This window comes from Sorex fumeus, unplaced genomic scaffold (assembly GCF_029834395.1).
Source record: "Sorex fumeus unplaced genomic scaffold, SorFum_2.1 ptg000051l, whole genome shotgun sequence".
NCBI classification, from domain to species: Eukaryota; Metazoa; Chordata; class Mammalia; order Eulipotyphla; family Soricidae; genus Sorex; species Sorex fumeus.
In genome coordinates, this window is record NW_026606108.1 from 11,797,640 (window position 1) to 11,810,528 (window position 12,889).

General features: G+C 46.9%; 1 protein-coding gene and 1 non-coding gene across 2 annotated transcripts in view; one reads left to right on the forward strand and one right to left on the reverse strand.

Moving 5' to 3' along the window:
* The window catches only part of ARHGEF37 (Rho guanine nucleotide exchange factor 37), a 61,198-nt gene that overhangs the window by 18,026 nt on the left and 30,283 nt on the right, over window positions 1–12,889 (reverse strand). The window contains exons 3-5 of the mRNA XM_056124592.1: window positions 11,997–12,343; window positions 8,981–9,107; window positions 3,003–3,150 (exon numbers count right to left, since the gene is read on the reverse strand). Of these exons, the coding sequence (XP_055980567.1) occupies window positions 3,003–3,150; window positions 8,981–9,107; window positions 11,997–12,182 (461 nt within the window). The 5' untranslated portion in view covers window positions 12,183–12,343. The remainder of the gene's footprint in view (window positions 1–3,002; window positions 3,151–8,980; window positions 9,108–11,996; window positions 12,344–12,889) is intronic.
* On the forward strand, window positions 9,439–9,642 carry LOC130033151 (small nucleolar RNA SNORA73 family). The gene has a single exon (XR_008793900.1). It is a non-coding gene; the product is annotated as a small nucleolar RNA SNORA73 family (small nucleolar RNA).

The window sequence follows — 12,889 nt, forward strand, 5'->3', positions numbered from 1 at the left end:
ATCACAGGAAGTTAATGTGATTCAGAATTTAATGTTTGGATACTGTGTAAGAGGGAAAAGGCATAATACCTAGAGTCTGCTGAAACAGGGTTGGAGAGAAAGCTCAGTGGTAGAGCATGTGCTTCACAGATGCAAGGCCCCAAGTTCAACCCCTGATACCACATGGACACACAGCCCCCCAGGGAACCTCTGGACATAGTCTCTCCTTCATTCCTGAGCACTACCAGCCCACATATTGCTGATTGCGCAGCCAAGCTCAGCCAGGAGTGACCCCCAGTTCCTGGGCATGGGTTTTAAAAAATGGGATGAGGAACCAGAGTGATAATACATCAGGTAGGGCCTTTGCCTTGCATGTGGACAACCCGGGTATGATTTCTGGTACCACATGTCCCCTAAGTCCCACTAGAAGTGATTCCTGAGTGCAGAGCTAGGAATAACCCCTGAGCATCACCAGGTGTGACCCTAAAATAAAAACAAACGAAATACCAAACAAACAAAACCCTACAGGGAGCAAACAACAAACATGAACATAATATTCACTACATGGTTATATTTTTTTGCAGGTTTGACAAATTCAATAAAAGACAGTGATAAGTAAAGCAAAACTCAGTAATGAATCGTGTCCAGATCCCTCCCGGATGCATTATTTTAGTCATAGATGGCCTGTTTCTAGCCCCTTCTTGCTGATGTCTGGAATTAGCCAAAACTCTCCTCGAGTCAGGACTAGAGGGAGAGAATAAGGAGAGAATAAGGGGATCTTTCAACATGGATTCCATCCCTAGTACTTAGCATACATTCCTTGAGCACTACCACATGGAGCCCTGGTGGCCCCCAATCCAATACCACTGGGTTGGTCCAAGTGATCCCTGGCACGACGGGGCCCAAGCAGCAACACACCCTTGGGCCCTAGAACTGAACTCCTGTCCCATTTGGCTGAGATTCACCAGGAATGGCACCAAGGCTGCCTGGCACTGCATGGGAGCTGCCGACCAAAACAGAACACAAGAAATGCCCCACGACTAGGAAGAGGCTCCAATAATCTTTCCTTGATCCCAACCAGAAGCCCTTAGACCTGCCCAGGGCAGTTTCAAAACTCAATATTCAAACATGCCTTGTCCCGAGGACCCTCACATTCTGCTCACTTGCCCCTTTCATGCTTCTTGCTCTTCGTCCTTGGGAAAACTGTCCAGCCCAAATGTCCATGAAGCTGAGGACAGGCAGAGCAGGTGGGAGCCTTTCATTGGCTCTGGGGCACGTGAGTCACCTGTCAACGCACACCCACATGGGCCATCTGCTCTGACCAAGGGCTTACAGGGCAGGGGAGGTGGTAGCTGTGGCAGATGTTACCAAACTGTGTCCTCTGGACTTACTTCATGTGGAGCATCACAAGTCAGAAGGAGAGGGTCTGCAAAGAAACAAGTGAAGCCCTCTCCACAGCCATCAGGAGACACCCCAGAAGCACTCGAGAGGGACAAAGGCTGCTTGGTTTCACTCGTATGTGGAAAATAAAGGAACTAAGAAGATGAATGAGCAAAACAAAAATTCTCCCTTTCTGATAGCAACAGAACAGTGATTGCCAGAGGATAAGGTGATGGGGGGGGGGGAGGTGCAGGCAAACCAGGTAAATGGGGTCTCTTGTGAGACAGTAGACAAACCTAGACTGTGGCACTATCAAATATGTTTAGATGTCAAATTCTACTCTTGTACCTCTGGGACCTAACATCTTGAGTCAAGGCGACTTCCATAATAAAACAATTCTAAAGGGTGACAGCAATCTCTTACATTTACTCTATCTGCTGTTACTCAAAGAGATAGTGAAGATCAGGACGGCAGTGGGGAAACGAGTCCTCGTCCTCTCGGTACATGTATCCATGGGGAGGAGGTCACAGTCACGGTCCTGGTCCTCCCGTTGTTCATCGATTTGCTTGAGCAGGCCCAGCAGCATTGTGAGACATGTTACTATGTTTGGCATATCGAATACATCACGGGTAGCTTGCCAGGCTTTGCCGTGAGGGCGAGATACTCTTGGTAGCTTGCCAGGCTCTCCAAGAGGGGCGGAGGAATCGAACTCAGGTCAGCCATGTTGGCTGCGTGCAAGGCAAATGCCCTACCCACTGTGCTATCATATCACTCCAGCCCATGGGGAGGAGATCCTTTTGAAAAGCAGTTTGGCAATCTGGGAAGTGTCTGAACACTTCATTCATCAGTACTACTCTATGTCAACTCCAGTGAGCAAGGCTAAATGTAGAAATTACCCAGCACTCTACTTTATACAGCATCTCCACAGGATCTCTAAATTATACAGCACCTATACAGGGGAAATATATATATATATATACATACATATACATATATATACACACACATATATATACATATATATGAACAAGGCCAATATTGCCTCAGTAGGAGAGTGATTAATGAAACAGTTTATGAGCTGTCCTGGAAAGAAGTTCTGTGCTGTCATTTTAAAATATATGGTAAAATTATCTAGACTGTCAGGAAAAGATAGTCATAACTATGGTTAAATAGAAGAGCAGGTTCTAGAGAAGCCTGTAGAATAAGAACTCCTTAACAAGTCCTCCCTCCCTCTTGCTCATAGGACTCTCCCTCCTTCCCTCCCTCCCTCCCTTCCTCTTTCCCTCCCTCCCTCCCTCCCTCCCTCCATCTCTTCCTTCCTCCCTCCTTTCTTCCTTCCTTCCTTTTTCCCTCTTTCCCATCCATCCATCCATCCATCTATCCATCCATCCATCCATCCATCCATCCACCTATTCCCATAGAAAGCCTATTTCCTATCTGTCTATAACCTGAAGAATATTTGGATGGGAATAATGAAAGGTCTGGGCCTCTGTTTTTGAAGCCACCAAGAGTTAGGAGCCAGTGGCCCCTGTAGCCCAGCCTAGCTTGAAGTAGCATGTCTGAACCAAGGGGAAAAGCCTGAGAAATCCTGACCCCCATGTCAGAGGCAGCAGGGATGGGCACGCACTGCTCATTCCACTCACACAGCAGCCTCAATGGCATCCTGGATCTCCCGATGCAGCTCTGGATCCTTCCGGTAAGACTCCACCAGCAGCAAAGCCTGGTCATAGTTGGCACAGTAAACCTTATAGACTCGCTCCAGATCCTCTTGGAATTCCAGGAATAAGTTACCTGACAGTGAAGAAGCAACAAAAGTTCTCAAAGACCAATCTGTTAAGCCCTTGTTGGGACAGGCAGGCAGGATCAGGAAGAATCACCTGGTCACTTTGGGTTTCTGGAATTTCGCATTTCAGTGGATAAAAAGCCATGAGGATTAGGAGGCAGAATGATGAAGCATACTCAGCCTACCATGCTGTGCGCACTTTATAAATGATAATAATACCGATAGCAATGATACTTCTCATATTTGTACATTGCTTTACAGTTTACAAACACAATACATCTTCTTTTAGAATTCCAGTTAATAAATATAAAGGAATACGGGAGATGGGAAGTTACCATTAGGACATGTGAATAAGAACGATAAAGTGGAGTGAAGGGGATATTGGGGGGGGGGCGGGAAGCGAGAAAGTCATTGTGGCTCAGTGGTAGAGCACATTCTTTCCATGCCTGCCTGAGGTCCTGGTTCAATCAAGAAACCAACAAACCTACAAACTCAAAGAGCCATTCTTATAAAGTAATATCATGGGAGATGAACACCCAAGAATGGTTGTGATAAGAACCAGGAGGTCTGCTCCAAGGCTTGGAAGCCGGCAGCAGACGCTGGGAGAAAGGCAACTCAGACAGAGAAGGGAACACCAAGTAAAGGGTGTTTGGAGGACTCGCTCGGAATGTGAGATGCGTGCTGAAAGTAGACTATAGACAGAACACGATGGCCCACTCACACCTCTATTACAAACCACAACACCCTAAAGGAAAGAGAGAACAAACGGAAATGCCCTGCCACAGAGGTGGGGTGGGGTGGGGGGCATGGGGTGGGGGGTGGGAGGGCTACTGGGTTCATTGGTGGTGGAGAGTGGGCACTGGTGAAGGCATGGGTATTTGATCATTGTATAACTGAAACCCAAGCACAAAAGTTTGTAAGTCTACAACTGTACCTCATGGTATTTCACTAATAAAAAAAAATTAAAAAACAACAACAACAAAAACAAAGAACCATTCTCAATGGATGCTAAAATTAGAAGGTTAAAGTTTGAGAAGAAATGGCACATATGTCCACAAGGTATTTATTAATTACACAGGGGGAAATGGCAACTTTAGAAAAGAAAATCCTTAAAGACAGTGCTGTGCCGTCTACACGTGTGTTAATCAATGTCCACTTATCCTGAGCCTGAGGGCATGAGAACACTTTTCACTGTATACAGTTTTGTTTGTTTTTGCTTTTTGGGTCATACTCTGTAATGCTCAGGGTGTCCTGGCTCTGCACTCAGGAATCACTCCTGGCAGTGTTCGAGTCACCATATGGGAAGCTGGGGATCGAACCCGGGTTGGCCACATGCAAGGCATATACCGTACCCATTGTACTAACACTCCAGCCCTGTATACATTCTATAATAGCTAAAACTTTCCTTTTGTAGCATTAAATTTATAAATGTAGGTTTTTGTATGCAAACTTTTATAAAAAGCACACAAAATAATTTTCACTTTAATCGATGAAAACTTCAGATTGAGGAACCAACCTACAAACCTAAACTCTTCAGAGATGCAGTTATCACTGAAGGCAGATACTTAGGATCCCCCGGGAGCAAGACAGTCAAGAGAAATGTGGGTCTTAGACTGGATCCAAGAGCAGAAAATGGGAAGGATCGCTCAGAGAACTCAAGTAGGGCTGTAGCCATGACCATGTTTGCTGGTGAGGTTTTCCTGATTTCAATCTTTGCACTATGCATATGTAGGGTGTTAAAATTAAGAGAGGCTCCCCCACTCCTCTGTACTTCTGGAAGCCCTGACAGTCACGTCCACACCCCAAAGCTGCCACCCAGTTAAAAAAAAAAAAAGTATTCCATCTGTATCTTTCCCATAAAAATACTGAACTTCCTGGCATCTCAAATGCTACACCACTGATAAACCAGTAGCAGCAAGCAAATTGGGAAAAGCAACCAACCTAGATGAACAAGGCACAAACACAGAAGGCTTAGCCTGTAACAACATCTTAGTCATCTCTCACACAAGAACTGAATGTCTCCATGGTGAGATATAACGATTTATTGGTCCACGATTGGCAACCTGCCTCAAGTGCTGAGGGAGAAGACAGTTGGGATAGAGAAGGGATGACAGGGACAATGATAGTTAGAAATGATCATTCTGGACGAGATCTGTGTGCCAAAAGTAGGTAAAGGAACAAAAAACCCACAATGCTCAAAAGGAGAGAGACAGAGAAAGAAGAAAAGTGCCTGCCATAGAGTCAGGCTGGGGGTGGTAGAGAGAGAGGGTGGTGGGAGGGAAACTGAGGACATTGGTGTGGGAAATGTACACTGGTGGAGGGGTAGGTGTAGGAACATTGTATGACTGAAACTCAATCATGAACAGCTTTGTAAAGGTCTATCTCACAGTGATTCAATACATTAAAAAAAATTAAGGGAGGCAGGATGAGAAGTGCTTGCTAGATCATTTCTGCAAAGTTCCTCTCAGTCTAAGGCTATTTCTAGCAGAAAGAGAATTTTGAAGGGACTGGGAAATAGTTCAAAATACTGGTGTGCATATTTGCATATGGGAGTCCTGGCTTCCATCCGTGGCACCACCTGGTCCCCCACTACTGCCAGACGGTAGCCCCTGAGAACAGCTGGGTGTGACCTCTCCCTCCAAAATAGCATAACCTAAAAAGAACCTGGAAGTCAGAAAAGGACAACTGTGTGACTATACATGCACGAGAATTCTCGGGGAGTCAAAACCAGAGATGAAAACAGCAGGGGTGTCACAGGACAGAGTCTCAATTTGGAGGAGGAAAAAGTTCTCAAAATAGAGAGAGGTTGCAATACAAACACTCCTGGTACCACTGAACTACACACTTAAAAATAGCTACAATATTGGGGCCGGCATGACAGTACAGCAGGTTGGGTGCTTGCCCTGCATGTGGCCGAACCCGGTTCGATCCCTGGTATCCCATTATGGCCCCCAAACCCATCAGGAGCAATCCCTGAGTGCAGAGGCAGGTGTAAGCTCTGAGCACTGCCAAGTGTGACCCTAAAACAAAAAACACCCCTCCAAAAAATAGTTACAATGTTAAGTTTGATCCCTTATGTATATTTTACCACAATGTTTAAAATGATCTTTTTTTTTTCAGACTAAGAATCTGCACACAGTTTTCACGACCACTTTATTTATAACTGCCCAAACTTGGAAGCTTGTTTGGAGGTTCGAGCAGGAGAGTGCAACCACTCACATACCCTCACATAGAGAAATTTTCTCTACTGGGGAAAGGCTCCACTTGGGAGAGCATGCAGCTCCGGGAAGGAGTCACATGGAAAACCAAGGGAGGTCAGGGACAAGTCCCGCAGGCCAGATCAGCTGAGTCCACCCTGGCCGTCAGTGCAGATCCCCCTCACATCCTCTAACTGCCAACATTTGGAAGCAACAAAAATAACAATGCCACATCCAAACAATGGAATGCAGGGAGAAGGGAAGAGAACTCCTTTCACCTTAATAAGGCTGGGGAGGAGCCCCAGACCACAGGAAGTCCGGCTGACTCTACTACCTGCTCAAACTCAGAGTACCATCACCTACTCAAAGCCATAGTAGGGGGCAGAGAGAATGTTAAGACCGGAGTTCAATCTCCAATACTGCAGATCTTTCTCCCCACCCCCCTGCCCACACCACCACCTCACACCACTAAGTAAGGCCCTGGAAGCATTGATGAGTCCAAGCTCAAACATCAGGCCCACAGTACTGGTGTGAGTAGGATTAGGAGTGGCCCTGGGCCTCCTGAGCACTGCTAGTGGTGGCCCCTACTTTAAAAAAAGGGCCCAGAGAGAGTTTAAGAGTTAAGGTGTGGGGCTGGAGTAATAGCACAGTGGGGAGGGGCGTTTGCCTTACACGCAACCGACCCGGGTTCCATCTCCAGCATCCCATACGGTCCCCTGATCACTACCAGGAGTAACTCCTGAGTGCAGAGCCAGGGGTATCCGCTGTGCACTTCTGGGTTTGACTCAAAAAGAAAAAAAAAGAGTTAAGGTGCCTGCCTTGCATTCACGGGGACCCCTGCTCAATCATTAGCAACACATGGTCTTCCTGAGCACAGAGTCCGGAATAGCCCCTGAGCACTGCAGGATGTAGCCCACTATCCAGAAATTCTGATGGCTTCTCACCACAATTGCATAGCCTAGTCCTTCCTGCAAATCCAGCTCTTCTCTTTGGCCTCTTCTTTTATCCATGAAAAGGTCCCCTATACCACCTGCAGCATGAGTGTCGGGGGGCGGTGGGGGGCAGTAGGCTTCCCCACCACAAACCAGCAATTCTCAGGCCAGCTCAGTGCCACCCAGAGTCAGCCCTGCATCCATGGGGATTGCTCCTGTGTCTCCAGACAGCCTTCTCCTTCAGAGGCTGGCTTCTGTCCAGCCCAGTTTCCTAGTGACACCCCCCTCGGGTTTGATTAACTTGCAGCTCACCGAGCTCAGAAATCCATTTACTTATGAGATCACTAATTTATTGCAGAATCTACTTCAGGCATGGACTGAAAACAGACACAGAAGCAAGGCAACAGGGCACAGGCTTCCACGGCCAGCCTCAGTGCTTACCAACCAGGAACAAAGAGTGCCCCTTGGACTATTTTTCAGGGTGAAGGGGTCAAACTCAGGGCCTCCTACCTATGAGACAAACGCTCTCCCACTGAGCCACACCCCCAGCCCTTGCATTTCACTTGGTTTTTATGGAGATTCCTTAGGAAGACTAGTTAACTTTAACTTGGGGTTATTGATCATTGATTTCACCTTCACTGTCTCTCCCCTCCCCATAAGTCTGGAGGTGGGACTGGAAGACCCAACCCTGGAACAAACAACAGGCCCACAATACTGGGATGAGTAGCTGTAGGAGGACCCTGGGTCTCCTGAGCACTGCTAGAGGTGGCCCCTACTTGGGTGGGGGGGGGGGGGAAACTGGGCCAGGCTACCAGCACTTTTCAGGTACTTCTGGTACTTCCCAGGAGCTATCTCAGGTCACCTATCAAAATGCACCTTTGTCACTCTTAGCATTTCGAGAGTTGCAAGAGTTTGGATAGCTGCCAGGCAAAAACTAGATGAAGCTCACATATGTATTAATGGACATGGATGTGTGTCTGAAAGTGTCCATGCATGTATCATATGTGATTTCTTATAAAGCATGATATTGCCGTGCCTGACTCTCCTCTAGGGAGACCTGCCTTTTTTTCCTCTCTGTCCCTCACACATTCCAGATTAATCCCAGCCTCTAGCCTTTGCATTGCCATTTTCACTGCTACTTCTAAAAACATGTTTTTCAGCTCCAATATCCCTTCTGCAGGAAGTCCTCCTCACACCTGAAAAATTACCACCATTTCTCTCATTCCTTCAAATTACATACTACTCCCTAAATTTCCCTTGTTTATCTTCTCTCACTAACTTGTCACCTGCATGGAAACAGAAGCTGGGAATCTCCAACTGAAACTCTAAAGAAAGAGGCCAGAGTTGACTGAGCCAGGCCACTAAGTAAGTCTGGGTCCAGAAGAGCAATGTCTCCGGGCCTCCATCTCTCCACCTGTAAACTATAGATTTTATCTCAGTGTCCAACCTGCTGTTACGTGCTATGGGTCCCCAAACACACTCACTGAGCTACACTGTCCTAGTGAGGCAGTGCCCTGCGCTCTTTGAACTCCATTCAGCAATGGCCACAGGTTGAAGACAAGTCCAAAAAAAAAAATTTTTTTTTTTTGGTGCCAGAAATTGAACTCAGGGCCTCACCTATGTAGAGCAAACACCCTGCCACTACTGAGCCACATGCCAGCCCCAAGCCCAGCAGTCCCAGACTGAGGACTGACCAGCCTCTGGCTTACCAATTAAATGCACTTGCTCTTCCTCGGTGGCAGTGGTCTCCTCCTGCAGACGATGAAGAAGCCTGCTATTCACCTTGATGATCTCATCTACGTTGGAGAACAGGACATCCAGATCATGTTGCGGCAGCTGGAGGAACAGAGAAGCCACCATGGTTACCAGGAACTCAACCAGTGACTTTATTGACTGGCGTGGGGAGCGGTCCACTGGGGCTCCTACCACTATGAGGAAGGCTGCTCCAGAGGAATGCTTGCAAGAATTTCCCCCCTTTGTTTAAACACCATGGTTTACAAGGTTAATCATAATGATTTGTTACAGGCATTCAATACTCCAACACCAATCCCACCACCGCCATCATCTTTCCTCCACCACAGTCTCCATTTTCCCAACCACTCCTCCAGCGTGCCGCCATAGCAGGCCCACAATAATTTATTTTATATTGCTTGTTATCGCAAAATGGCTAATGAAATAATTTTTGAAAAATACTTTAGTAAAGGAAACTCTGTGTGGCATAGAGGAGCATAGGACCTTGTCCTGTGATGTACCATCCCTTTCCACCCCACTGGAGATCAAGCCGGGCCTTGAGTCTGCACCTGCTTGTTCCTGCAGCCTCTCAGAGACCTCTGGACCACGACTGGGGAGATCAACCATGTAGGAAACAGTAAACATCTCTGTTAATGCTATTTTTTTCAAAGGGGAGAGTGAAGGAGTCTGAATTTCTTTTCTTGTTTTCAGGAGAGAAGAGGATCCAACTCTTCACATTGTCAGTTGATTCCTAACTTTTGGTTTCTTAATTTGACAGAAAGGTAAAATTAAAGGATAAATTCATTTCAAAGAATTACACTGGAGTTTAATCATTTTGAGATTCCGAGTTCAGCTTTAGCCCTGTGACTAAGTGGAGTGACGGGTCTTTATTCCTGTGGACCTGTCTAAGGAATTATGGGATACTGAATGTTTAGCACTGGGGAACCAGAGAATAATAGTGTCTGATTCTTAGGCAGACCTTTGCTTGTGGGGGTGGATTTTTCTGCCTACTTTTCAGTGGTGGTGGTGGGGGTGGAGGGGGGTTACACTCATCAGTTCTCAGGAATCTCTCTTGGCTGTACTTGAGACTACATGGGATATCAGTTATTAAACCCAAGTCAGCTGTGCAAAGAAGCACCCATTTTTGTTATGCTCTTTCTAAATTTATGGATGTGACATGTAAGCCCCTGAAAAAGTGATCTTCCAGTGTATTTATGTATTTCAATAAAGGTGATTACTTGCTAAAAAAAAAAAGAAAAAATTGAAAATTGAATCTCACCATGGGGATGTTAAGTCTCTGTCTGAGAGTTTGTCTGAGAGTTTGTTGCAAGTTAAGCATTCTGTGTTAATATTTCTGTTAGTCTAGATAAGTTGGCTTTGATATTATATTCCCATCCAGTCTAATATGCTCCTACTGGGATGTCAGTATTACAGAGTTCGGAGATGAATGCAGAAAATCCAGAATATTTAACTGGGCAGTCCGGCCGGAGCCATGGTGGCAGCTGTTGGGGTGTGAGTGTGGTTACAGGGGCTTTGGTAGGGCAGAAACCTATCTCGATCCCCTCCATAGATCTCCCTGGAGGTCTCAGCCAGGACTGGGTATCTGAGTAATTTTTGCAGCTGGTTGATCTTTTGCAACTTATGTATGAGTCTCTGGAACAGGGCTGGTAGATGAGCTTAAAAGAGGAAGTTGTGCGATGTGAGTGTGACTGCCGAGACTTCTGGAAGTCCGAGGAATTGGGGGGATGTTTTCAAGAATTTTGAAATTTTACCAACCACATGTCTTTATTAGTCTATAGGAGAGGAGGAGCAAGCATGCACCAGACACAGCAGAAAGCTAAACTAGCTGCTGGCAATCGTTTTCTTCTCTCAGTTTCCCCATCTGTCATATTAGGGTGTGAAGTTGAACTTTTTTCCAGCTTTGACATACATGCCACCAACAAGAATTACCTTCAGATGTATTCTGATCTCTGGCTCCACTAACGAGGCTATCCCACTGTTAAAAAGGATAGAAGCCAGCTGTTTGTGAGCACTGGCACACTCTAGCAAGAGACATACACTACCACCACCCCTGGATGCAGGACTAGTGGGAACAGCCTCATGGAGAGCAAAGGAGTATTCTTTCATTTTTGTTTTTTAAAAAAGAAGACTATCTATTTAATGCCTACAGGTTTTTTGTTTTTTGTTTTTTTCTTTTTGGGTCATACCCGGCGATGCACAGGGGTTCCTCCTGGCTCTGTGCTCAGGAATTACCCCTGGCGGTGCTCAAGGGACCATATGGGATGCTGGGAATCGAACCCAGGTCGGCCGTGCAAGGCAAACACCCTACCCGCTGTGCTATTGCTCCAGTCCCTCATGCCTACAGGCATTTAAAAAAATCTAACCTTTGAAGGGTAAAATAGGATTTCTACCTCTATCTTATCTTCTTTACTTCACTTCCTGTACTCCATTCAAGAAATGTGACTTGGAAGTCCACTGTTAGTCAGGCACTGAATATACTGAACTTACCAGTGTCCTTAGAGAGCTCACAAGCTAGGGGATACCTGGTATTTTATAGACTGAGCCTGGTTATTTCTGAAATCAGGTCAGGTAGGGGTGGGAGGGAGGTGTAAAAAAAATGAACACTAAGATAGAATCCTATCAAAGTGATAATAACTTCTCCCTGCCATCCCCCTTGAAATGAGACCATTAGAATATAGGTCAGTTTTAGCCTATATAACCCGCTACACACGATAAAGGGCACTTTACCCATCCTCCACTCACTCTCTGCCCCTAAGCGAATGAATGAATGCACGAGGCTCCAAAAAGCACTTGAAAGTGCTACTTGAAGATGCACAGTCAGAAAGTGAATCCAAGGACTCCTGGGGCCAGTCAGAGGTCACTCACAACCTGGCATCCCCGTCTCTCAAGTCCACCCAGGACAGAGGTCAGGTCCAGAAGCGAGGACCCACATCTGCTCCGGTCACATAGGCGATGGTAGCTCCGTTCAGGTACCTGTTGCAGGCGGCCCCTAATGTCAGAGGCGCACAGCTGGAGCATGCGCAGATAGGAGACCTCTGTGTCGATGAGCTCGCGAACCGCCAGTCTCTGATGCAGCATCCACTTCTCCTCTTGGACCTGACCTTCCTTGTCCGGGCTCCCGGGCCTGGAGGAGGGTGTCTGCTCCCCCTCCTCAGTCATGGCGGCCAGTTCTGGAGAGTCAAACACATCCAACTTATTTCCAGGAACTCCGTGGGGACATGCGGTGTCTTATCCAAAGACGCCCACTCAGCAGCCGGTCCCCAAACGCCATCCTTCGCTGCAGAGTCCAGATGAACTGCGTCAGCATCGGTGAGCAGTCGCTGGGCAACATGAAAAGGGAAAACACGGCTCAGTACAGGGGACACTTTCATTGATTTTCCAAGATCCAGATCACGTGCTTGCTTAGCATTTCTGACCCGGCTCTTGCCCTAGATTTCTCTGTTTTCTCTCAAGCCCTCTCTCTCAAAGGGCATCTCACCTCAGCGACCCAGTTCAGATCATCCATCACCCCGGGTGATTTCCACCTCCTGTGGGGGTCATCCTTCCAAACCCAAACCCCTCTCCTACTCATTGCCACTGGAACAAACTCTCAATGGAAACTTCCAGAAGGAAAGCCTGGATGATGGCCTCTGAGCTGAGACCGACACCTCCCTTGTGGCTCTCTCGCCTCATCACAGACACTCTGGGGAAGAGAGTCCCAAGCTTCTGCTGACCTCATGGTCACTTCCTGTCCTTGCACCCTGCTGGTTTCCGGAAGGACCTCTCTCCATTGCGCATTGTTGCATTGTCTCTCTATGGCCTCTCTTGTGCTTCCCAAAACTTCCATATGAAAAAAAAATTTTTACTTTTTCCTGCCTTGTGGGGCT